This window comes from Opisthocomus hoazin, chromosome 8 (genome assembly GCF_030867145.1).
Source record: "Opisthocomus hoazin isolate bOpiHoa1 chromosome 8, bOpiHoa1.hap1, whole genome shotgun sequence".
Classification (NCBI taxonomy): domain Eukaryota; kingdom Metazoa; phylum Chordata; class Aves; order Opisthocomiformes; family Opisthocomidae; genus Opisthocomus; species Opisthocomus hoazin.
The window spans coordinates 54,907,592-54,931,273 of record NC_134421.1 but is presented as its reverse complement, the minus strand read 5'-3'; the positions used below and the strand labels follow the sequence as shown (position 1 = coordinate 54,931,273).

The 23,682-nt window shown below is 38.9% G+C and overlaps 1 protein-coding gene across 8 annotated transcripts in view; it reads left to right on the top strand.

The window, feature by feature from the left end:
- Positions 1-23,682, top strand: part of TAFA5 (TAFA chemokine like family member 5) — a 495,240-nt gene that overhangs the window by 448,663 nt on the left and 22,895 nt on the right. For 2 of the 8 annotated variants that reach the window (XR_012764914.1, XR_012764910.1), the window contains 2 exons: positions 6,757-6,849; positions 8,157-10,999. The exons of 3 other annotated variants lie outside the window; for them this stretch is intronic. Coding sequence is in view for 2 of the 5 variants with exons in the window: in XM_075429212.1 (XP_075285327.1) it covers positions 5,176-5,202 (27 nt within the window). In the remaining 3 variants the exon portion in view is untranslated. Of the gene's footprint in view, positions 1-5,175; positions 5,231-6,756; positions 6,850-8,156; positions 11,000-23,682 lie in introns of those variants that run through there. 3 more of the 8 variants (XR_012764911.1, XM_075429214.1, XM_075429212.1) reach the window with 3 other exon arrangements.

The window sequence follows — 23,682 nt, the reverse complement described above, 5'->3', positions numbered from 1 at the left end:
AAATCTGATTAAGGACAGTTACTATAAGGTAGTGGATTCACCACACTGCTATGAGAGGCACATGAAACTAGATAAGGTAATAGGATTATTCAAGACTCATATCTTTGTGTGTCAAGAGAAGATCAAATTCGCTTCCTGTCTTGCTTTCCAAAAGCTGCATTGCAGCTGCTTTTATATAGTTCTGTCTTTTGTGTGCGTAAAATTTGTTATAAATTCTAGAAATTCCTTCACATTTGCCACAGTTTATATTTCCTCTTTTGTTGTTTGTTTTCAATCTACTGCAGAAATCTGATCACCACAGCACTTTGTGCCAAAATATCACAGAAACAGGGTAGGGAGAGTAACTGTGATCTTGCCAAAGAATTTAGATGCAATATGCTGCACAGCGTACAGAGCGCTCTGCCTCTGGTAGACAGTGACCCACTGGTTGATTTTTGAGCTACTGCATCATAGGCATCCCTAGTTTGTGTTAGGTTTAAATATATTTCCACTGTTAATCAGAATGCTTCACAGTATAATGCATTTAGGTGTCTGCTTTGCCACTACGGGATTAAAAATAATTTAATTGGCTGGTTTGGATCATGATCCTTGAATTCTCTGTCTCATCCTTCTTCCAAGCTTTGCCATAGTCATGCAAAACTTCAAACTGGAGCATGAGCATTGATGTGCAAGAAGATATTTTAGTTGGGATTATAAGAATATATCACAGTTTCCTGAAAAGAAGTACAAAAGGATTTGAAAGTCTGCAAACGTGTATGGGTATGTTGTCATTAAACAGAAGATGAGTATATTTTGCCATATGCAAAATCCTCTACTCCTATCAACTTTCACCTTACCCTGTTGAGAAACACCATCCCCCGCCCCAAATCTTGAAGAAAATAATTTGTGAAGTCACTACATTTTTCATTATCCTTTCAAAATGTTTATGGTTGAATGAAGGATTGAAGGATCGCTAAAAAACTTTGGGTGTATTCTGATACAAGGCAGGAACACTGACTTTTTAAGGAATACAGATTTCACTTTCCTGAACAACGTCACTATCTCTGTGGTGAGGTTGTTCAGGAAGAGATTTTTCACATTTTATGTGTCTCTCAGGCCAGGAACTGAATCTCATAAACCTGTTAAGGGATGTAACAATCTGTTAGGCTGGGAATTTTTGGTTTTGCACTGAAAGTGAGTAGAATCAAGGTTTAAAAAGCGAAACTAATTTGTGCTGATACATGCTTGTGTTGTTTTGCATGTACATATTAGAGGACCGTCTAAGAAAAGTCTGTTTTAGAAAATTTTACCTTTAGAAAATGTGCCCTTCTTTGTAGTGGGCATAATGACTAAGAGCAGTGGTGGGCTTTCTTCTATTTACGTGTAAGCATACATTTGAGCTTGTTGAAGACCACACTTGCTTTTCTGTGTGTGCAGTGGATGCCTGTATGTTACTTCGATGGATGAATGCTCTGTCTGTTCTTGCTTTTGTTTTCAAACAGGGCTATGCGAGAATAAAAATCTTACTGCATTCTTCTTACCTGACCTACACATGTATATGCCTCCTCTACTCGCACTCCCCATAGTTGTCCACTTGCTACTTTCTCCTCAAGTTACAGACAAAGGCTAAGCAGAGTAATTTTCCATACACAACATATTTGTAAATATTGATTGTTAAAGTCATCTACTGTGCTACATTGCTTTCTGGAATGATGCAAAACATGACTACTTTCTTAAGCAATAAATTCGCAGATGGAATACATAAAGCAGACACAGTATGTCACTGCTGAGCACTGACTGTTCTGTTCCTTCACTGTCAGTTGAACTTCCGATTTAAAGCTTGTGATTTGTAAGTCAGAATTATCTCTTTCAATGGATGAAATATCCTAAATGTTCCATCTAAAAGCAAGTTGCCTTTTCAATCTATTTTTCATTTAAGTTCAACTATTTTCACAATCAGTCTTAGGCAATCATAGTTCCAATTTTTATTGTGAGTGTGAGACTAACCTTGCTCCAGACCAGCTGCCTGTCAATCAGATGTCACTCAGAGATGCCCCTGAACAATCTTCTGCTCTAATTAGAGAAGAAAGAGTATTTGTAAACTTTATAGTTAAAACTCACATCACCCTTTTCATGAGATATTCTTCTGCTGTGTCATTACAAGCATTTTGTTATGGAAGATCATTATATGCAATAGATTTTTTTAACACACAAGTAATTAAGGCATTTTTTTCAAACAAGGTTTAATGTAATTAAGGTTGTGTCTTTGTTAAGATTTGTTAATCTATAAACAGTATGCTTTCAATATAGGTATATAGGTATGAATATTCAGAATTCAGTATACCTTAAGTTACTGTGTTTAAATAAAAATAGATTCTTAAATGCATTGGTGATTTAGTCTGAACCTGTCTCCTACCTTAGAGAAAAGTCTCAGGAATGGTAAATCCAGGTTAATTTTTTGGTACCCTGAGGAAAGCCCCTGGCTATTCTTATACACTTGCAATCGTGCTAATACTGCAGTTGCTTTTATTTGAAGAGTAAAAGGGAGGCAGAGAAGTAGTAATTTTTCAAGTGTACAATTCCATGCCAGTTACAAAACTTTCTTAGTCTTACTTGCTACTAAGCTTCATATAGGTGCACACCTCTAACCATTTTAAAAGAGCAAAAAGAAATCAGATACTGTTGGGTTACTTGCTCAAGGCTTTTAGCTAGAGTTGTTTTAAGTGTGGCTTTAGAGTTTCATGGGGGGCAGAATGAGACCTGCCTGGCTCTTTTGTTGTCCACAATAGCTGCAAATGATACTCCAACCAAAAATCTCCCATGATCACCTTTGTGCTCACGGGCTTTGAGTGTTCTGAGCTCAGATATTGTTGCTGCCATCTCTTCTGCCATCTCCATTTCTTTTCCTTAGCATATGTTCAGATGCTGCAAAGCAAGCTTGCATTATTATACATGCCTAAGCCTGAGATCTTAAACACAGGTCACACACATGATCCATGGTCAAAAGTATTTCAGCTGGGTTACAACACCTGGTTCTAACATTTTCATTCCTTTTAAAGATTATCTAATTACAAGAACAGTCCCACTGCCTTCACTGGTATTGCTTATGGACAATCAGTAGAAGGAAGGAGTGTATGATGTCACCCAGCACATTCCAAGATCTTGTAAGTTCAAAAAAGGTAATAGGAGGCAAACAGGATTTTAACAGCAAAGGTAATTAATAATCATCAAGGTGATAGTCCTGGTAGATGGTCAGGGGAAGTTGAGAAGATAGACCTTAGAGTGTTTTTAAACGAGAAATGGCACTTTTTGATTTTAGTATATTTATTAAAAATAATTGTTATTGGGGAAAAAAATCTAATTTGCAAAGTCTCAGAGTTGGAATAAATACTTCTTTCTGTGTCTAACTTGAATAGTAGAAGTGAAAAAAAACAAACAGTGAGTGTTCAAGAAAAGACATGATGTCCTAGTAGGTGGCTGACAATTGGATTCTACTATCTGTAACTCATGAATGCAACACAAGAAAGCATAGGTGTATATACACTGTATACTAAGCTAGGCTACTCTTTATAAACAGACACTAGATTTGACCAATATTACTAGTCCTAGTTCTGCGGGTGTTACAGTTTGAACCTTGAAGATGTCCTTCCTGTGGCTAGCTCAGTGAGACAGAACACAGCACTACTGGGTATAGTAATTTCAGTGCTTCTTTTTCTTATTCCTAATAGCCGCAGACATTTTAAAGGTAGATTAGCATGCCCTTTTCTGAAGACTAAACAGTTCAATCTGCATATACGACCAGCATGAGGAAAGGAAGAGGAAGGGAGGAAAACAGACTAAAATTTCAGGAGGGACTATGGGAGTTTTCATAAATGCAACAGGTCATTACTACTGCTTGGATCATCACCAGAAATTAATTTCTATTCCCATAAAGCCTGAGATATCTTACAAGGCAGTGTAAGGTTTTCCTTGGGCATTTTAATGCTTTTATGTCTTTCTTTCTGCATTATACATGCTTAGTTATTCAGGGACCTCGAACAGACAGCTGCAGAGGCAGAGGGGAAAGGCATGCTCTTTATCTAATTTGCAGTCATTTGGTAAAAGGTTTGGAACTGTTTCCATTATGAGTAGATTTGTGAGACGGAGATTGGCTCACCCTACATCCATCTCTGTGAATTGTGTTTGTGCAAAATGTTGTGAGGTTTGGTTTTTTTTCACATAATAGTACAAGAAGGAAAACAAACAAATAAAAAACAAAAGCCATTTACATTGATGGGTACTATACAGAATCCTAAGACTCACAGAGGCATTTTTAACACTGTAGTTTAAAAGTGTAAAGTACACAATTTAGACATGTAGTTCAGCTGTTCAGCAAGACAGAAACCTCTTCAATACGACCAATTACTTTGTAGGCATCCAGAAATTTTCCAGTTATCAGTGCTGGACACATGATAGATAGTTCAGAGCTGTCATCACACAGTGCCAGTATAACTTCAACAGGCAGTCATGTAAAAGCACTTGGCTACTGTAGCAAAATGATGACTTTGGTTCACTCTGACTTTCATTTTTTTTCTAAAAAAGCAGAGTGTAAACCAGATGAAACTGCTAAAGCTTTACCAGGCTTGACATGGAATTGTCGGTACTTATGTGGATTCTATTTAAAATAAAAGGTCAGGCCAGACATGCTTGAAACTCAGTCCTACTCTGATACTCTGAAAATATTTGCCAGTTACATTATGCCTGGCTCAATTTTCTGATTTGTGATGAGAAATTCAAACATTTTGTCACTAAATTCAATCCTAGATACTGCACTGAAAGACATGGTTTTGGGTGGGCTTTTTTCAGTGGAAAGCCTGTGTACGTCAGCAAAGAATGACATATTCCCATCTTCTCAAGGTGACTTGCATAACTTGTTTCCTTTGTCTTTGACCATAGGAATGAACCAATGAATTATTTTGCTTTATGTGCCACTAGGGCACAGTTGGAGATAGACTCCCTTATTCTACTCCCTCCAGAATAAGACAAATTAAGTGGACTGTGTTATAATTCTTCTAATAAGTCAAACCTTCCCAGGACATATTCAAGCCATCCAAGAACTATAATAAAATACATATGGTCATATGAAATGTATTGTTTCTTATGCTTTGGATTATCTATTAATACACAGTCAGAAAAATTATTTTTCCTCTTGAGCAGAGTTCTGTGGAGAACACAAGAGGTTGAGCTTCCATTACATAAGCAGTCAGATAAGGTACAGTAGTATTTTAATCTCTGGTACTAGATGCTGGCTCAATATCTTAAAGTTGAACAAGCTCAAGATTTCTCCAAATTTACAGTGAGAACATCTGGCTCCTTCAGAAGGGAGCAGAACCTGCTGTCTGAAGCACTGGGGAGAAATTCTGACTCCATTGAAGTCAGTGAAAAACAGACTTGTGCAATGGTACCTGGAACTGATGAGAGTCTTGTGTAGAAATGGACAGAAAGGAAAATCTTATATTACGTGATTGGTACGCAGTCTCTCTTCAATTTGATGCCGCTGCAAATTTCCTAAGTGAAGGGAAAAAGGGAACAAAACAATGTCAACACACCTTTCCTAAGATTTAAAGCAGTTTTGTGTATATAGTTATTGAATTTACAGTTCTTATTGCAATTTATTCACCTAAATAGTATTCTAGTAATTGCTGCCAAACAGTCATCAGGAGCACCATTTTCATTTAAACTTGCCTATCAGGGATGTAGTACTTCTCATGGTTTGAACTATTAGAATAAATAGTAAAGAAGTCCTTTTTGTGGTCATTTTGGGAATCCCTCTTTTCTCTTGCTTGGTCTGTCTGGTTTTCTGGGGAGTGATTAATTTATCTGTAATTAGGAATGAAAGGGGAAAAAATGGAAGTGGGAGGGTGGGTGTGCATGCTCTTCCTCTCCTCTGGACTCTTCACGCTCTCTCCTGTCCTCTCTCACCTTTTTATATGTTGCTCCAATTACCTGTCTTACTTCTTTTTAATGCCTTCATTCATAAATAATGTTTAAACTTCCCTGGCTAACCTATGCCTTTTTTTTTTCCCTCTCGTTCCATTTTCTCTTGTCGTTGTCCAAAGTTGTAAATTCACTTTCTGTTCTCTAATCTGCTCCTCTTTCTGTCATCACTTTATTTCAAGCCTGCTCTCTGCCCTGCCTCAGCATTTTTAAAATGCATAATTGTTTCCTCTCTTCTCTCCTCTCCTTCTTTTAAAGTGTTGATACCATATTCACACAGCAGGGATGTGAAAAGTGGAGACAGGGATACCAAGTCAGGAAGGAAGCTTTTCTATCCATAAAATGACAAAGCAGTAGGTATCTGCAAATGAATGTGGTTGTACCTGAATTTTCTCTCCATCCTGGGACTGATATGGTAGAGAAGCACACTATGAAAACACTGAACACACAGTCCATCAGCAGTTTACACTGTTGCTTTTAGCTTTGGGCCATTCCAGCATAATTCAGGAAAGATGGAGCTAAGTCAGCCTAATTCTTAACACAATAGTAGTTTACTTTCAGACCTAATAAACCATAAATCTTTTGTTTTGTGTCTCACTGCCTAAAAAGTATTGCTACCTTAGAAGCTGTGTTCTTTTCTAATGGGAAGAAAAATAGGGGGCATGGTGGAAACCCCAAAAAAGAGTAAAAGAGGGAAACAGAACAATTACTACAAGCAAAACTTTAAAATAATTTATCTTTCTGAATGTATATTTAAAAAGGGGAATATACCAAATAATCAATGAGGTTTTTTGCCTTCAGCCTGTCTGAGGCCATGTGGTTTGGAGATCTGTTCACTAGTCCGAAAAGGGAAGGCTGTTTGCAAGATTTCTGGGGTGTTTTTTCCTGGAAAAGGTGAGAGGACAAAAGCAGAAATCTATGACATACACTTTATGCCTTATAAGGAAAATATTCATCTATCTATCTGTCTGTCTGTCTATCTATCTATCTATCTATCTTTCTACATACATGTATAGAGATCCATATGTTTCAAGCTGTCACTGAATTGATTTGGAGGCAGGTATTTCTTTCATATACTGCTCTGAGGACTCAAAATTTAATACATGGCTTGAACCAAGAGAATTGGATTTTCTTATTTGTTTTGCTCTTTCACATTCACTATTCAGTATTTTCTGGAGTTATGCATGGTATTTCATCAGTAATAACCGTTCTGACTATCTGGAGACAGAACAATGCCAAAGCAGAAGATAGTGTTTGAACATTCAAACAGCATTTTGTAACAATCATGCTTGCTTAATACACTTCAAAACATTTTGTCTTGTACAGTGTCTGTGTAATTTTGAATCCATTTCTAAGCTGGTATTTTGGGTGAGCATGAGTAGCTGGCTACTTGTATAAATCAGTCATTACTTTCTCATTTGTGTTTGTGCTGTCTTCCAGTACTCTTGTTTTCTTTAATAGTGTGAACTTTGGTTCCTTTTCTCTTTCAAACCACTGCTTCCACTCCATTTTCTTTTAAACAGGCTCATCAGGCTATGCTTTGCCCATTTTCATTCGTTTAGGTTTTTTTTTCTGCTGTGTAACTAAAACAATTTTCTGATTAAATTGACTATTAATAAACGTTATTTACATTAATTTGCACTTGTAATAGCATCGCTAGAGGGCAGTATTGATTAAATTAGGCACACTCTAGTGCTCATTGGAAACTTTAAGGCAGAAAAGCCTCCAGTATAAACATCCTTGCATTTTTAATAAGTGGTTGTGGCTTTCATGTCCATTTTTCATCATGTCCTATATGTAAAAAGTAATAATCGTCTTAATCACCATGTGTATTAGATATTGTTATATGTAATTTTTATGCAGGTAAAATAACATTCTGTGATATAATTTTTATGAAAAAGAATGTGCATGGAGCTTGGTAGAAGGTAGATGGCATTGAAGTTATTGTAAATTAACATTTATATTCATGACCTTATTAGAAATAGTGATTAAAGTGTTAATTTTTTATAATGAACAAAAATATAGGTTTGTTCGGAAGTTGTTTCTCAGGGAAAATGCTTGCTGTGAAAAATAAATATCTTCTAATTCATTAACTGTCTCCTTGAAAAATCTCAGTACAGTACATTTTAAAATAACGGACTGCAAAGATAACCAGGATTGTAAATTAAAACACTGACTCATTTGTTCTTATTGATTTACAGGTCTCCTGACAAATGCAGCAACACAGAATCCTTGTAGGAGTGGTTTAGGCTCTGTGTGAGCTACTTAACTTAGTCAAGTTTCACTGCTGTGGATCATCATCCGTTACATGTCATCATCAGCTCAACTGTCTGTTTCTCTGTATCTCATGAATGACAGCATAATTCCTCTACATTATGAGCTAAAGTTTGTTCTGCCATACTAAGGATCACTGGACTAAAGAATATAGAAAAAGAGATATGCTTGGGCATTAGCAATACAAAAAAGTTCATGGTTAATGTTTCATCTGCGTTATACACCACTGCTGGACTTGCTGTTACCTACATGTTTTAATCCGAAGAGTCTGCTACAATGAAGAGTATCATCCCAATCAGCCTTAGAGAAGACTGTTTTGCCTATGGGAGGACACTGAGGTGCAAAAGAGAAACTCTTCTTGTGCCCTAAACTGTCTGAATTGCTTTTATTTTCTTATACTTTCAGTATATACAATAGACCAAAGAGCAAAATCTATTTTAAAGTGGACACAATCTTACTGTTAACACAGTTATGTCATTAAATTCTAGGAGGTCTCCACAAAGACATGATTCCAGCTTTCACAAAGCAGAGATGTTTTTGTCCAGCAGAAGTCTTTATGGAAAACTGCAGTAAAAACTAACTTGGAGACTTGCTCTTGAAATGCCACGTTTGAGAAAACATAATGGAGCACTGAGAGAAAATGACCTGTTTGAAAAACTTGGAAAAAAAGAACATAAACTGTCTACACGGCACCTTTATTCCTCTGTACTTAGATTGACTTTCTCGTACTAAAATCATTTTCAGTTTTAACCAGTTAAACATGCCTCTTCTACAGTTCCATTTTTGATAGTTAAAGTTGGATAATACAGTATTTGCAAAGAGCATGTTTGGTCATCTGTGGCCTATGTCTCATCTGATACACCATTTATCACCAGAAAGCAAATTAAAGAGAAAACAAAAGTAACACTTGTTTGAAAGAGATCATTAAATGTATTTTGAAAAGCCTAAAGTTATATATTTAACAGTTTTTATATGTTGTATATTTGTAGAAAATCCTATTTAACAATTAACGTGATAACTCTGACAGTCATGACAAGTCGTTCAGAGTTAAGTTGTGTTTTATTACTTCAGTTGTCTCTGAAGTGACTGGTGTCGTTTGCTTTCTTCCATTGGGACATTCTGGATGTAAAGCATGACCAGAAAGGACTGTGTAGAAAAAGCAAAGAATAATGTTGTTTATATTACATAAATGCATTCAACCATTGCACTGTTGGAAGGCATTTTTTATTTTTATGTTATTTTTATTTTTTGTCTTTATGTACTGATAAAAATAGAGTGTAAAATATTTTACTCATTGCTCTTCATAGCAAGGTTTGTTTTTCTTTCTTTCTTTCTCTCTCTGTGTCCTTTTCTCTATTTCTCTTCTCCTACTTTTATGTAAGGGTCAGTTTGAAGCCTGCTCTTTGATCCCATTTTCAGTGTTTTACCTCATTGTTAAAAGCCCACTTTTTTGGCATTATTGGTTAGTGAAAATTTAACAAAGACAGCATAGATGCGGGGGAAATTATGACAAAACAGAGAAACAAACAAAACCTTGTTCCCTTTTACTGTACCTTTCGGTATGTAAGTTTGGTACATATTGGTATGATGCAATCAACAAGGGAGCTTAATTTCTTCCTGGCAAATGTAGTATGGTTTCAAGTATACTACCTAATACTTCAATTAACTTTTAGTGTTATGCTAGTTCTATTCTACTAAAGAAAAATATATAGAGATTGTTGAAGTGACCATAGATGGAAGGTACAAAAATGAAAAGGTGATTAAAGAATTTTTTTTAAAGCCTGTTCTATTACTGAGGCTTATTTAATGCAGATGTTGCAGGAAACATGAACTATAGATCATTTTGTCTTCAAGTAAAATAAATATGTACAAAATTCTTATTTAATCTTAGGATTTTGACCAGTGTCAAAGTAGCAATTAAAGCCCAGCCACTTGAAAAGTGTTATGGACTGACTGCACTATAAATGACCAATGTCAGGTTTAACATGTCATGCAATAAATGATGGTAAATACATTTACTGTACATGTAGACCTCAAAAGCCAGATCCCTCACTCTACCAACTCTCTGTTTTGATTTATTTTAAAGGGAGTGTAGTAGCCTTATTTAGTAAACACAGAACAATTAAAGAAGTTACATCATTTTTGTTGCTTTACAGTATTCAGTTTTGTGTTGGTTCAGCTAAATTATGAAAAATAAAGAAAATCCTTTTATAAGTGAGACTTTTGTTCTCTGAGCATGACATCACCAAAAAATTTTCACCAGATGATAATTAAGGTGGGGGCACAGAGGGGAAGGCTTAGCAACGGAATGGGAAATTGAGGACATGGGTTGTGTTTTGAAATTGAAGTTTTACCTTTACCCCTTTCAGGTCTTGGGTGCCTTCATTCTGGTATGCTCAGTTACAGATCAGATTAAGGTCATTTATTTTCTGGAAACCAGATCCCACTAGAGGATCTCAGTATGGACATCTGAAATCTTTACGTCTAAAATCATAACTTCCTATCAGTTCTGAATATGCTAGCTTATGTTTTTGTTTTCTGAGCACTTTAAATGCTCAAATAAAGGTAGGTGTACACCGTTTATAAGGTCTACTCTGGAGAAGGAATGTTCAAGACCAAAGATTCTGATTATTCAACAGAGACGCATTGTAGTTCTTGAGTCTCCTGTGTACAACAGACACCTCAAGGCACTTAAAATGTGTTTTGTACTTTTCCCTCCTCCCCCAAAATGTACAGTTTCAAACAAACAGAATATATTGGCTGCCTTCGTCACTGAATTATTACTCTAAGAGCAGTGGTGAAATGTTTCTCAGGAATAATACGTTTTCAGAATATTGTGAACTCCTAATTTTACAAAGCTAAGTTACATAAAAAAATTATTTGTCTCTGAAAGTATTTTATGTGCCTCTTCCAAAGCAAAATATAAAACACAGAGGGTAATGTCTTATTTGAATACTATTAAATAGCCTTCAATTCTCAGCTTGCAAACAAGTAACTTTTTCAAAACACACTTGAAAGGGAACAGAAGAATACAGAAGAACACACAATAGACTAATAAAAACAACCTCTAGAAATACAGTAGACCTTTAAACATTTTCTGAAAAAAAGCTTCTCTGTAGATTTCTGTTAGGCCAGGCAAGGACAGGTGTAACTACTGCTTTAAACCTCTGGGCTACCAAATGGAGCAAATATTAATACATTGTAGCAATCAATATGACACATCCTTCACCAACTTTACAATTATGCTCTTACCTTTTTTTATCACCGAAATAATTTCTTCTCTGCAGTAACTCAGGTTTTATGCATGTGGGATCCTCAATCATTCACTTGTTTACTGAAAATGTACCCACATGCTATTGCATAAATCTTTAACCCAGGCACTTACTATCTAATATAGCCTACTCATCACAATTGTGAGTACTAATAAGAGTTTCCAGAAGAAAATAAAGAATTCAACTCTGTGTCTGAAGACCTTATATGACTATGAGAAACAGCTGAACTAGAAGGTGGTAAACTGATTGGTTGACAGGAAAATCACAGCACTAACTGGCTAGGCCACTGAAGTAGTGGAAAGAAAAAAGCACAAGCCAACAGTGGATGTAAACACAAGAAGCCAAAGAAGGCAAGGCAAGGCAAGGCAAGGGAAGGCAAGGGAAGGCAAGGGAAAGCAAGGGAAGGCAAGGCAAGGGAAGGCAAGGCAAGGCAAGGCAAGGCAAGGCAAGGCAAGGCAAGGCAAGGCAAGGCAAGGGAAAGCAAGGCAAGGCAAGGCAAGGCAAGGCAAGGCAAGGCAAGGCAAGGCAGGGCAAGGCAGGTCAGGGCAGGGCAGGGCAGGGCAAGGCAAGGCAAGGTGAGGGAAAAGCAAAGCAAAGGAAAGGAAAGAAAAGAGAAAAGCAAAGCAAAGCAAAGAAAAAAGCAAAGCAAAGCAAAGAAAAGAGAAAAGAAAAGAGAAAAGAAAAGAAAAAGAAAAGAAAAGGAAAAGAAAAGAGAAATATTTGTTCAAAGGGAAAAAAAATCAACAGAATCAACTTTCATCACATAAACCTACATATATGCAGTATCTTTCCCAATTAAAAAAAAAAACATGCAAAAGAAGGCATTTTCTTTTAAACCTCTTTGTGTGATTTATATTAAGAATAACATACACATGAGTAAGAACTGAAGACCAGGAATGAGTTGACTAGAGGTGTTGTATACATCTACACAAGCAGTCACTCCTCCCATTAAAGTGACAAAGTGAGAGATGACAGAAAAATAGAAGCCTTTGGCACATAATCTTCCAAGATTTAAAACTGTTTCAGATGAAAGGCTGGATCAGTAAAATGTAGAATAGCATTTTCTATGAGGTTTCACATGGACCTAATGAAGACTGGGTGAGAGCCACTGTGAAATTGTGGAAAATAGCCACAGTTTCTGATTCCCAAGGCAACCTTTAGAATAACAGGCTTAGTCAGAGGAGAATTCCTCTAGTGGCGAGAATCCTTGGAAGATAAAAGACTCTCTAACTACCATACTGCTTCCCAGGGAGCACAGGCAGCAGGCTACCATCACTAAGCCTCATAAGAGCCGCTCTCCATCAGTATAAATTATATTAGCCTGCAGACCAGCTTGATTTTCAAGCAACTTCGAGGTGGGCTAAGAGTAAAAGTGATTTCCAGGTACTTTTATTCCTCCTGCTCAAAACCTGCAGAAAACAACTCCCAGACATCCCAATCATGGCAGTAATTTTGTGCCTGGAACTGGGTAATGATTCTTTGAGGAGAGTAACTAATGCAAATGAAAGTGACTTGCCACCTTTATGGTGTAGCCCTCACTGATATGAAGTTTCTTCTGATAGTAAGGATGGACAGAAAACACAATATTCTACATCTGATTTCAAGTTGAGACTTGAATAAAGAAAGGAAGCCATGAAGGAAACTGAAAAGAAAACAAGACCAGAGAAAAATAAAGATCTTTAATTTAGTATTTAGTAAGTGCTTTTTAGTATTTAATAAGTGCTAGGGGAGACAAAAGGAGAAAAATTTGAAATGAGAAAATAAGAAAGCATATACTATTTTAACTGCAAGAGATGAAAATTTTACTTACAATATGGTTGGCTTCTTTTGCGATATAAATCCCATTAAAATTTGAGACCCATGGGTAATGTATAAAGGTAATTCTGCCACTGATTAAAAATAAACTAAAAAATAGGAGAAAAGTGGAAATAAATGACAATAAGTCAGAATAGACAGTGACTAATAATGAGCTTTTTTGTGGGAAGATCAACACAAGTTCCTCTACTGCTTTTGACTATGAATGAAATGTGAACACTGAGGTTGCATAGTTTGTTATTATCAGTGAATGACAGAGATTAGTGAAGATCTGGGAGGCATATGAAGATCTGCAGAGACAAAATGGGCCGCAAAATATTACAAAAAATGGAGAACTGAATATCAGGAATTTCAGTTTATCATTTCTCATTCCAGCAAAGCCATTATGGCCTCAGTTATGTAAAACTTTTGGACAGATTTGAAAAAGGGAAAGACTTCTTTCATTCTGTCCTTGAGATTGATACTAATGTTGGTTTCAAGCTGCTCAGTGCCTAGGTCAAGTTACTGATTTAATCTGATAAACCCATGTTAGCTATGCCTTTTCAGAGTTCAAGCAAGCCGTTGGAGGCGCCCTAGGATACATATCTGCAGTCACAAGGCACAAGGTTCTAGTGGCACTGGTGTTCTTTGCAGCTGGCTTGGACAGACCTTGACCACAATTTTCTAGGTTTGATGCTGCCAATATTAAGTTAGTGAAAATGATGTTAAACTACTCTGCTGTGCTGCACTGATCCAAAATGACCTATGCAAATGAACAAAGTTGATTAGCATGTAATCAAAAGCAATCTTTCTAAAAATATTATTAGATAAAATGCAAAGAACAACTGAAGTAATGAAAATAGAGGTGGTTAATGTAAAAAAAAATACATGGCAAAAAAATTTAGAAAAGGGAAAAAAGTAAAGTTCTGTAAAGAACTTTCAGAACAACCATGAAAAAGTTTGGTAGTGGAAACTTCAAAGGTGTCTATGTTAGGAGTATAGGGCCAGGTATAATCAAAGGAACAATGTAAGCGTGTGCAGGGAGCAATTTAGGTTAGCTAAGGAACCTGAGCACTACCTCAAACAGTGTTTTAAATCACCATGAGCAAGTGCCTGTCTGCCTTCACTGCACAGGAGGAAGCCTATGTCTATTGCTATTCACTCCAGGAGAGAGACAGGTGGTTTAGTATGGGTTCTTACACAGGCATAACAATGCATGTCAGCCACCTAAGGCAGAGACTATAACGACAGGAAATGTTGGCATTAGCTGTTATCCAAAATTACTTACTGAGTTGTGGAGGTGCTAACAGAAGGTTGGCAGTAGCAGCCTGAGCCAGTTGTTAAAAAACAAAAACATTGCACAAAACAGGAGCTCACAGTGCCCCAGTGGCAGTAAGGAACGTCTTCCCATCGCAATGACTAATGCAAATGCAAGGGTAATATATTTACTTATACGTGTTAGGTAATATACTTACTCCTGTATATGCAGAACATATTCACACAGCTAGATGAGAACAAATGTGGGACACTTCTGTCCACAGACCCCAGTCACTTCTGTATTTCAGCAGCCTCCAGAGCAGAAATACAACATAGACTACAGCTTTACTACATATTACACTGACTGATATGCTATTAGCAAACAATAAAAAAATATGGAGAGCTTGAAGAAAATTATGTTTAATTTGGCTCAAATCATAATTCTTCCTCAATGAAGCCATGAAGTACTTGGTTTTCATGACAGATAGATTTGTTTCTTCCCAGAATTTTGAAAAGAGCAACATGACAGTCATAATGTAACTTCCAGCCCATGAAAAGCAAGTCAAATGAGGATGAATCTGGAAGGGCAGGAATTTGAGGTAAGGAAATAACAATGACCTCACTTTGCATAGGAAACTAATGCCCACAGAAATTAGAAAATCACCAATAATTGTAATGCCACCTAAGCTCCTTGTTATCTCATTCTTACTCAAACTATTACAATCATAGGAGAATCTGCAATATAATGTATTCAATAGCACTTAGAACTCCATGCAATCATGTACTTGTTTTCATATTCATAATTTTTAAAATCTGATAGGACTGTCAGGCTCCCCTTCTTCAAAAAAAAAGAAAAAAGAAGTCATGGGTCCCTTTACTCTACTAGGAAAGAGGAATTCAGAGAATGCAGGCTGCACGTTACTATGTCCCAGGTACTTCTTACTACATGGAGACTCTGAAGACAGCAGGACAAATGTGGGAAGAGTAGAAAGCTTTGCCTCAGAAAAATTGAACACTGTGGCAGGAAAAAAACTATTTAAGTGCACTTCTATGCCAGATGGCTAGCGAGCCCCAGGTTTGCTACTCTGAGGGGATTTTGAATAGGCTGCATAATCTGAAATTAGAATCATAGAATCATATAATACAAGTCTGGAAGGGACCTCAAGGATCATCTGGTCTAACCTGCTGTTGTTTGACTGCCTTTCTGAGGAATACAGGGATGGACGATTTTTTCACTGTCTCTCTCTTGTTTAAAAAAGAAAATTATGCTTTACCAGAAGTCATGTACCATTCTTTCCTTGCCTGTCTTGTGGAGAAGAATTAGGAATATGAAGTCTAGATATATGCACAATAAAGCTTGTTGTCTGTCTACTTCTAAGATGCCTTGGGTTTGGAAACAAGGCAATCAGCTTGTTAGATTGTTGTTTGGATCCAGCAGTATTTTTTAATGCTCTGAGAACAGCTCTTCCTCAAGAACCAACCTGAACAGGAGGTAAAAATGAAAAGAAAATTGTTGTTACTTCTCATTCCATTTCTTAAGATAATGCATAAGATTATGTTCAGAGGTGAGAGCTTTCCCAAGGTTAAACATTTGCTCACTCAGTGAAATAATTCGGAAGTCTGTGTATAATGATGCCATCTGGTGACACCTGTCATAATGACAGCTTTAGGAAACTACAACAAGGTGAGGTGGTGAAGTTGCTCTGTATGTGAGGGAGCAACTGGAATGCATTGAGCTCTGCCTGGGGGTGGATGCAGAATGAGTCACGAGTTTATGGTTTAGAATTAAGGGACAGGCTCATATGGGTGACACTGTTGTGGGTGTTTACTATAGGCCACCTGACCAGGAAGAGGAAGTCGATGAGGCCTTGTACAGACAGCTGAAAGCAGTTTCACTGTCAAAGACCCTGGTTCTCATGTGAGACATTAACCACCCTGACATCTGCTGGAAAGACCACAAAGCACACACAGTCCAGGAGGTTCCTGCAGAGCACTGATGATAACTTCTTCACACAGATGGAGGAGGAGCCAAAAAGGAGAGGTGTGCTACTGGACCTTGTGCTGACAAATACGAGTGGTTGAGGATGTGAAGGTTGGGGGCAGCTTTGGCACCAGTGACCATGAGATGGTGGAATTCAGGATCCTTTGTGGAGGAAACAGGGCAAGAAGTAGGATCACAATCTTGGACTTCAGGAGAACTAACTTTGTCCTCTTCAAGGAGCTACTTGGAAGAATCCCGTGGGTCAGGGCTCTAGAAGGGAGGGGTGTCCAAGAGAGCTGGTTACTGTCCAAGTATCACTTCCTCCATGCTCAAGATTGGTGCATCTGCCTGAGTAAGAAATCAAGCAAAGGAGGCAGGAGACCTGCATGGATGACCAAGGAGCTTCTAGCAAAACTCAAATGGAAGAGAAATGTCTAAGGTAGATGGAAAGATGGACAGGCCACTTGGAACGGACATACAAATGTAGTCAGAGCATGTAGGGAAGCAATGAGGAAAGATAGGGCCCACCTGAAATTAAATCTGGTGGAGGAAGTCAAAGAAAAGAAGAAGGGCTTCTTCAAATACATCAGTAGTAAATGGAAGACTAGGGAAAATGTGGGCCCGCTGCTGAATGAGGTGGGTGCTCTGGTGACAGAGGATACAGAGACGGCAGAGTTACTGAATGCTTTCTTTGCTTCAGTCTTCAGTGCTAAGGCTGGCCCACAGGCATCCCAGTCCCTGAAGGTAAGAGAGAAAGCCTGGAGAAAGGAAGACCTTCCTTTGGTTGAGGAGCATCAAGTGAGAGACCTTTTAAGCAAACTGGACACCGAGACTGGAGTCCAGTTGAAGGCCGGTAACTAGTGGTGTCCCCCAGGGGTCAGTACTTGCCCCAGTCTCGTTCAACTTCTTCATCAATGACCTGGATGAAGAGTTAGAATGTACCCTCAGCAAGTTTGCTGATGACACCAAACTGGGAGGAGTGGCTGGTACACTACGAGGCTGTGCTGCCATTCAGTGAGACCTGGACAGGCTGGAGAGTTGGGCAGACAGGAACCTGATGAAGTTCAACAAAGGCAAGTACAGGGTTCTGCACCTGGAAGCAACAACCCCATGCACCAGTACAGGCTTGGGGCGGACCTGCTGGAGACCAGCTCTGTGGAGAGGGACCTGGGCGTCCTGGTGGATGACGAGTTAATCAGGAGTCAGCAGTGTGCCCTTGTTGACAAGAAGGCCAATGGCATCCTGGGGTGCATCAAGAAGAGTGTGGCCAGCAGGTCGAGGGAGGTTCTCCTTCCCCTCTACACTGCCCTGGTGAGGCCTCATCTGGAGTACTGTGTCCAGTTCTGGGCTCCCCACTTCAAGAAAGATGAGCTACTGGAGAGAGTCCAGTGGAGGGCTATGAGGATGGTGAGGGGACTGGAGCATCTCCCCTACGAGGAGAGGCTGAGGGAGCTGGGCTTGTTCAGCCTGAAGAAGAGAAGGCTGAGAGGGGACCTTATAAATGCTTATAAATATCTGAAGGGTGGGTGTCAGGAGGATGGGGCCAGACTCTTTTCAGTGGTGCCCAGTGACAGGACAAGGGGCAATGGGCACAAACTGAAGCAGAGGAAGTTCCGTCTGAACATGAGGAAGAACTTCTTCCCTCTGAGGGTGACAGAGCCCTGGAACATGCTGCCCAGGGAGGTTGTGGAGTCTCCTTCTCTGGAGATATTCAAGACCCGCCTGGATGGGGTCCTGTGCAGCCTGCTGTAGGTGACCCTGCTTCGGCGGGGGGGGGGGGTTGGACTAGATGACGCACAGAGGTACCTTCCAACACCTAACATTCTGTGATGCTGTGATTCTGTGACCCACACTGGAGCAAGGAAAAGTGTGAGGAGGAAGGAGCAGCAAAGAGGAACTGTTGTGTACTAACGTCAGCTCCCCATTCCCCATCCAACTGCTCCACGGGAGGATGGGGGGGAGGCAGAGGAGCTGGGAATGAAGGAATGAAGCTGAGCCTTGGGAAAAAGAGAAGAGGGAAGGTGTTCTTTTATTTTTCTTTTTTTTTTCTTACAATCCAAACCTATTTTAACTGCCAATAAATTGAACTAATTGTCTCCAGGTTCAGTCTGGTTTTGCACATGCTGTTAATTGGTAAGTTATCTCCGTAAATCTGTCTTTTTTTCTCCCTCTTGGCTGAAGGCCAAGGTCATCTGACCACATATATAAAATGCAAATGATGTTACTTGGAATACCAAGAGCAGCAATATTTTGGTGGATATTGTCAACACACACAGAAAGACATTTTCTCTGTGAAGAAACTGCAGCCTATGAGTGTATGTGCATTACAGCAAGAATCTCACTAAAATCTCAATAATTTTATTGATAGCAGCTTAGAAGATGTGAAGAAGTTTCTCTTGAAAGAGCAACATGCTCTAAAGGTCAGTACAGCTCCCACATATGATAGCCTAAATATTTCTCCCTCTACCATCCAAGCTGTGCAGACTGCATCTGATTTTTTCCCTATCATAGCTGCTGATTACAACAGAGGCATCATCTATGAGAGCAAGAAGGACAATAAGCTCAAATCAGACACAATGTAATTCAGTATGTATATATCTGTATAGATATATGTGTAATATATTTAAGATAGCGTTATTTAATTAATAAAATATTTAAGATAAAGATTTATTTTTACCTTTACCTTATCCATGCCCAGATAACTCCATAGCTTCTCCTTAGTAATTATCCATTTTCACACAATTTTAGTGCAAGAAAAAGGTCCCAGTCAGGGACTTGATATAGGAAAGAGTGATGGTCTTTCAGCTCATGACACATATCTAATATCTTGTCACTTTTTCAAGTAGCAGAGAGGTCAAGTTATCTCATTACGTAAGGGTATTTTGATGTTCTCAATTGCTGCTCTGAGGTGAGCATTTCATTACTTGCATACTTTTAACTCACATACATTTAAGCCCTACTAATAGGATTAGAAAGCTATGATGATTCATGACAGTAGGTATACTCTCCTGTAGATTTCTGCAGAATTTCTATTGGCATTAAAGGGAGTTACACACCAGAGGACCAATATCTATTAACAGGAATAGCATCTTCCACAGTCTTCTAAACAGCAGTTTGTGTGTCCTAAAGCTCTCTAGTCACTAAAGAGGAATGACTCTGATGTCAACACTTTAACAGTGGAGATTCATCCACAGGCCCATAAGCACTCACGAAAGACTCTCAAGCAAGGCCTTTTTTTGTTTTAGTTAGTGGAAACGTCTTCCATTCTTGAGCCTATTTACTTGTAACAAAAGAAATAATAGGAGCTGAGACAGGTGTAGAAAGTTTAATTCTCTTCTTGTGAGCTTCCAATTTAAAAGGGAGTACAAAAAAAACATGATAAAAAAGGATATTAAAATTCATGAATGCTAGTATAGTATAATTTTGATCTGCACAGTTTTTCAAGGATTGTTGTCAGTTTCTATTCCACTGTTAGCCATCATTAACAGCAAATATGACAGACACAATAATGAAATCGATTCGGTCATGTTATCAATTTAATTCAAAAAAGTAACCCCATTTTATTACCATGTAAGTTATGAAGGCTTATAGGCTAATGTCATCTGTCACTGTAACAGTTCTCTGCTGGACTTCTTAATAACTAAGTGTAAGTTTATTTTAATTTTATTTTTTACATTTGGAATTACTTCATTGAAGTAGTAAGCATGCTGGTTTAGCTCATGCTAGGACTGAAATATTGGTCAATGCACTCTAGTAAGGGAAAACTTTCAGTGAAATGAATGTAACAATGCAGTATTACCTTGGAACCTGATACATGCTATAGCTGAGCAATAGATGAATGTGCAGCATATATTCCCTGCAGCCAAATCGCTGTCTAAGGAACTAATACATTCCTAATGCCCTTAGAACTGGTGCATCTTATTGTTAAGGAAGTTTTGAAGGAAGAATGAAAGCAGGTTGGTCCTCAAACACATGCCTCTCTCATTATTAATATTAGAAGGCTCTGCAATGTAGTCCTGCTTGTAGATGACAATATTTTTTGTTGTGTACTAACCTCAGCTCCCCATTCCCCATCTAGCTGCACCACGTGAGCACCACCCAGCCAGTCACACCATTGTAGAAAACTATCAGGTTTGTCAAGCATGATTTCCCCTTGGTGAATCCATGCTGACTACTCCTGATAACCTTTTCCTCCACTTGCTTGATGATGACATCTAGTATGAGTTGCTCCATCATCTTTCCCAGGATTGAGGTGAGGCTGACCGGCCTGTAGTTCGCTGGATCCTCCTTCTTGCCCTTTTTGAAGATTGGAGTGACAATGGCTTTTCTCCAGTCCTCGGGCACCCATCCTTTCCTCCAGGACCTTTCAAAGCTGATGGAGAGTGGCTCAGCAATGACATCCGCCACCTCCCTCAGCACTCATGGGTGGCTTGCATCGGGGCCCATGGGTTTGTGGGCATCCAGATTGCCTAAGTGATCTCTTACACAGTCCTCCTCGGCCTCGGGAAAGTCACCCTCTCTGCAGGCTTCCTCTCTTACCTCAGGGGCCTGGGATTCCTGAGGGCCAACCTTAACACTAAAGACTGAAGCAAAGAAAGCACTCAGTAGCTCTGCCTTCTCTGCATCCATTGGGGTCCTCCCAATGGGCTGCAGTCCTTGAGGAGAAACCTGGTCCTGTGTGGGTCTTCCCCAGGTCACAGTTCCTTCAAACCGTAACCACCTGCTCCAGCACATTTTCTTCCACAGACTGTAGTGTGGATATCTGCTCCAGCATGGTCTTTCCACAGGCTACAGGAAAATACCTGCTCCACCATGGTCTCCTCCATAAGCTGCAGGGGATTCTCGGCTCTGGTTCCTGCAGCACCTCCTCTCTCTCCTTTTTCATTGACCTTGGTATCTGCAGGGCTGTTTCTCACATTTTTTTTCCTCACTCCTCACTGCCGTGCAGCATTTGCCTTTTCTTAAATCTGTTTTTCCAGAGGTGCCACCTTGCTACCTGAGGAGCTCCACTGTGCCCTGTGGTGGGGCCAGCTGGAGCGGGCTGGGACTGGCTGTGCCCTGCATGAGGCAGCCCCAACCTCTGCCTGGGCGTGGACACCCAATGCAGTGTGTCTTGCTGTAAGTGTTGTGTCATTGGTATCTGGCACTACTGTGAGAATGTGAAGCAAGAAAAAGCAGAGAAATGCACCAGGAGGAGACAAAAGGATAACTGTGGGGAGAAATCAGTGTTTCTTTACTCCACTGTATAACTGGAACAATTGAATACCCCTGGTGATGTGCTCTGCAAAGACAGTGGCAGCAGCATGCACTTCCATCAGCGCGTATCCAGCAGGCACATTATTTCATTTAGGTATTTCCAGACAGTCTGGATGTTCCTCCCAGTGGTTCCACTGGACAATTTCATCCAAAAAGCTGCACAAAGCCACATGTTCTACTACCTGCTGTGAGTGTGTTTGGGTGTTTTCATTTTTCCTTTTAACTGCGTTTTTTTTTCTCACAGCTTTCTTCATTAACTACAATAGAGGGGATTTAGCGTATAATCCAGTGCATTAATAGCAGCTGTCTTCAAAAGAAAACTCCACTGATTGTCAATGCCACTTAAGGAACAACTTTTTAAAAAAATTCATTTCCAAACTGCAGACATCACTGTAAAAAATTATGGTAGTGTTTCTTAACAGAGGTACTGAGGCCTGAAGAAAATAAAGAAACAAGTAAATTAGTGAAGCCAATAGAGTCTGGTTTTACTTCCTTGACAATCTTATTTTGCACTGAGCAAACTTCCCTTTTCCCAAGTCTGTTTCATCTCCTATCTCCAGCAATAATTGTATTTTCACTGGATTAAATACCAAACCAAATTTGGAGTTTACAGTTGTAATGTAATAAATAAGGAAAAGCAAGAGCCTTTGAAAAGGTATTTTCTGTCTGATACAGCCAGCTCCAGGTATCTGAGACATAGACTTTAGAAGTTCTTTGACTATAGATTGCAGTCAGTGGAGAACCGTATATTGCGCTTACTGATACAGAGTTGTAATCAATGACTTTTCATTTACTCATGTTTGCTGAAGACTAGTCACTTCATTTAGACTATTCCATTCAGACCATCTTATTGAGTTTATTTAAAGTTTCAGTACTGCTGCCCATTGCTGTATCCATTCCATGTAATGTCAATAGCAATAGGTAGTCCATAACAAAAATCACTGGGAGATAACATCCTACCTTCTTCTCCACCTCCTCTCCCCATCCCAACCTCTTCATAAAACTTATGCTTGGTCTTCCTTTGGGAGGAAGCAACAGGTAAGTAGATTACATATTGTGTGGATCAGACATCATTGCAATGAATAATATTTTATAAGGAAAAATTCAGATTTGCTAAATCTCAAGAAACTTGTTATTTTAATAAGATGGCCTTGAGCAGGAATAACTCTTATGAATGGCATGCTGGGCTTTCTGATCCATCCCACCGTAGTGAAGTGCAACCCACTTTTAGAAAAAACACAGCCAGTTTTGGTGCTCGAGTGGGAAATATTAGAAAACATGGCAGCAGCATATTCGTGCAATGCTCTTCAAACGGAAAGAAAATACTGGTATATCTTAAAAATCACCTGGCATTCACTAACATGTATGTCCTTTCACAGAATAGCTGAGGCTGGGAGGGACCTCTGGAGAGTGTCTAGTCCCACATCCCTGCACAACACAAGGTCAACTGCAGCAGGTTTCTCAGGGCCTTGATCTGTCATGTTTTGAGTGTTTCCAAGGATGGAGACTTCGCAGTCTCTCTCCACAATTTGTTCCAGTGTTTGATCACACTCACAGTTAAAATAAAAAAACAACAAAAATTCTTCTGTTAAAATGGAATTTCCTGTATTTCGATTTGCCTTTTTTCTTACTGGCTAAGCTTGTCTTCCACTGAAAAGAGTGTATTTCATCACTACTCCATGTCACTACCTAATAGAATGGAAAATTCCAAATTGGTAACTTTAATTACATGTAACAGTAAATTTCATTTCAGAGGGAAAAGTTTATGTATTTATTTTAAACAACATCGAAGTGGTCTTTTGAGATTAGCGGAGCAAAGACATGTCTGGCTGACTAATCCAGTGATGGGAGACAAAACAGAAAGGTGTAGACAAGGGAGCAAGTTGACTTAAC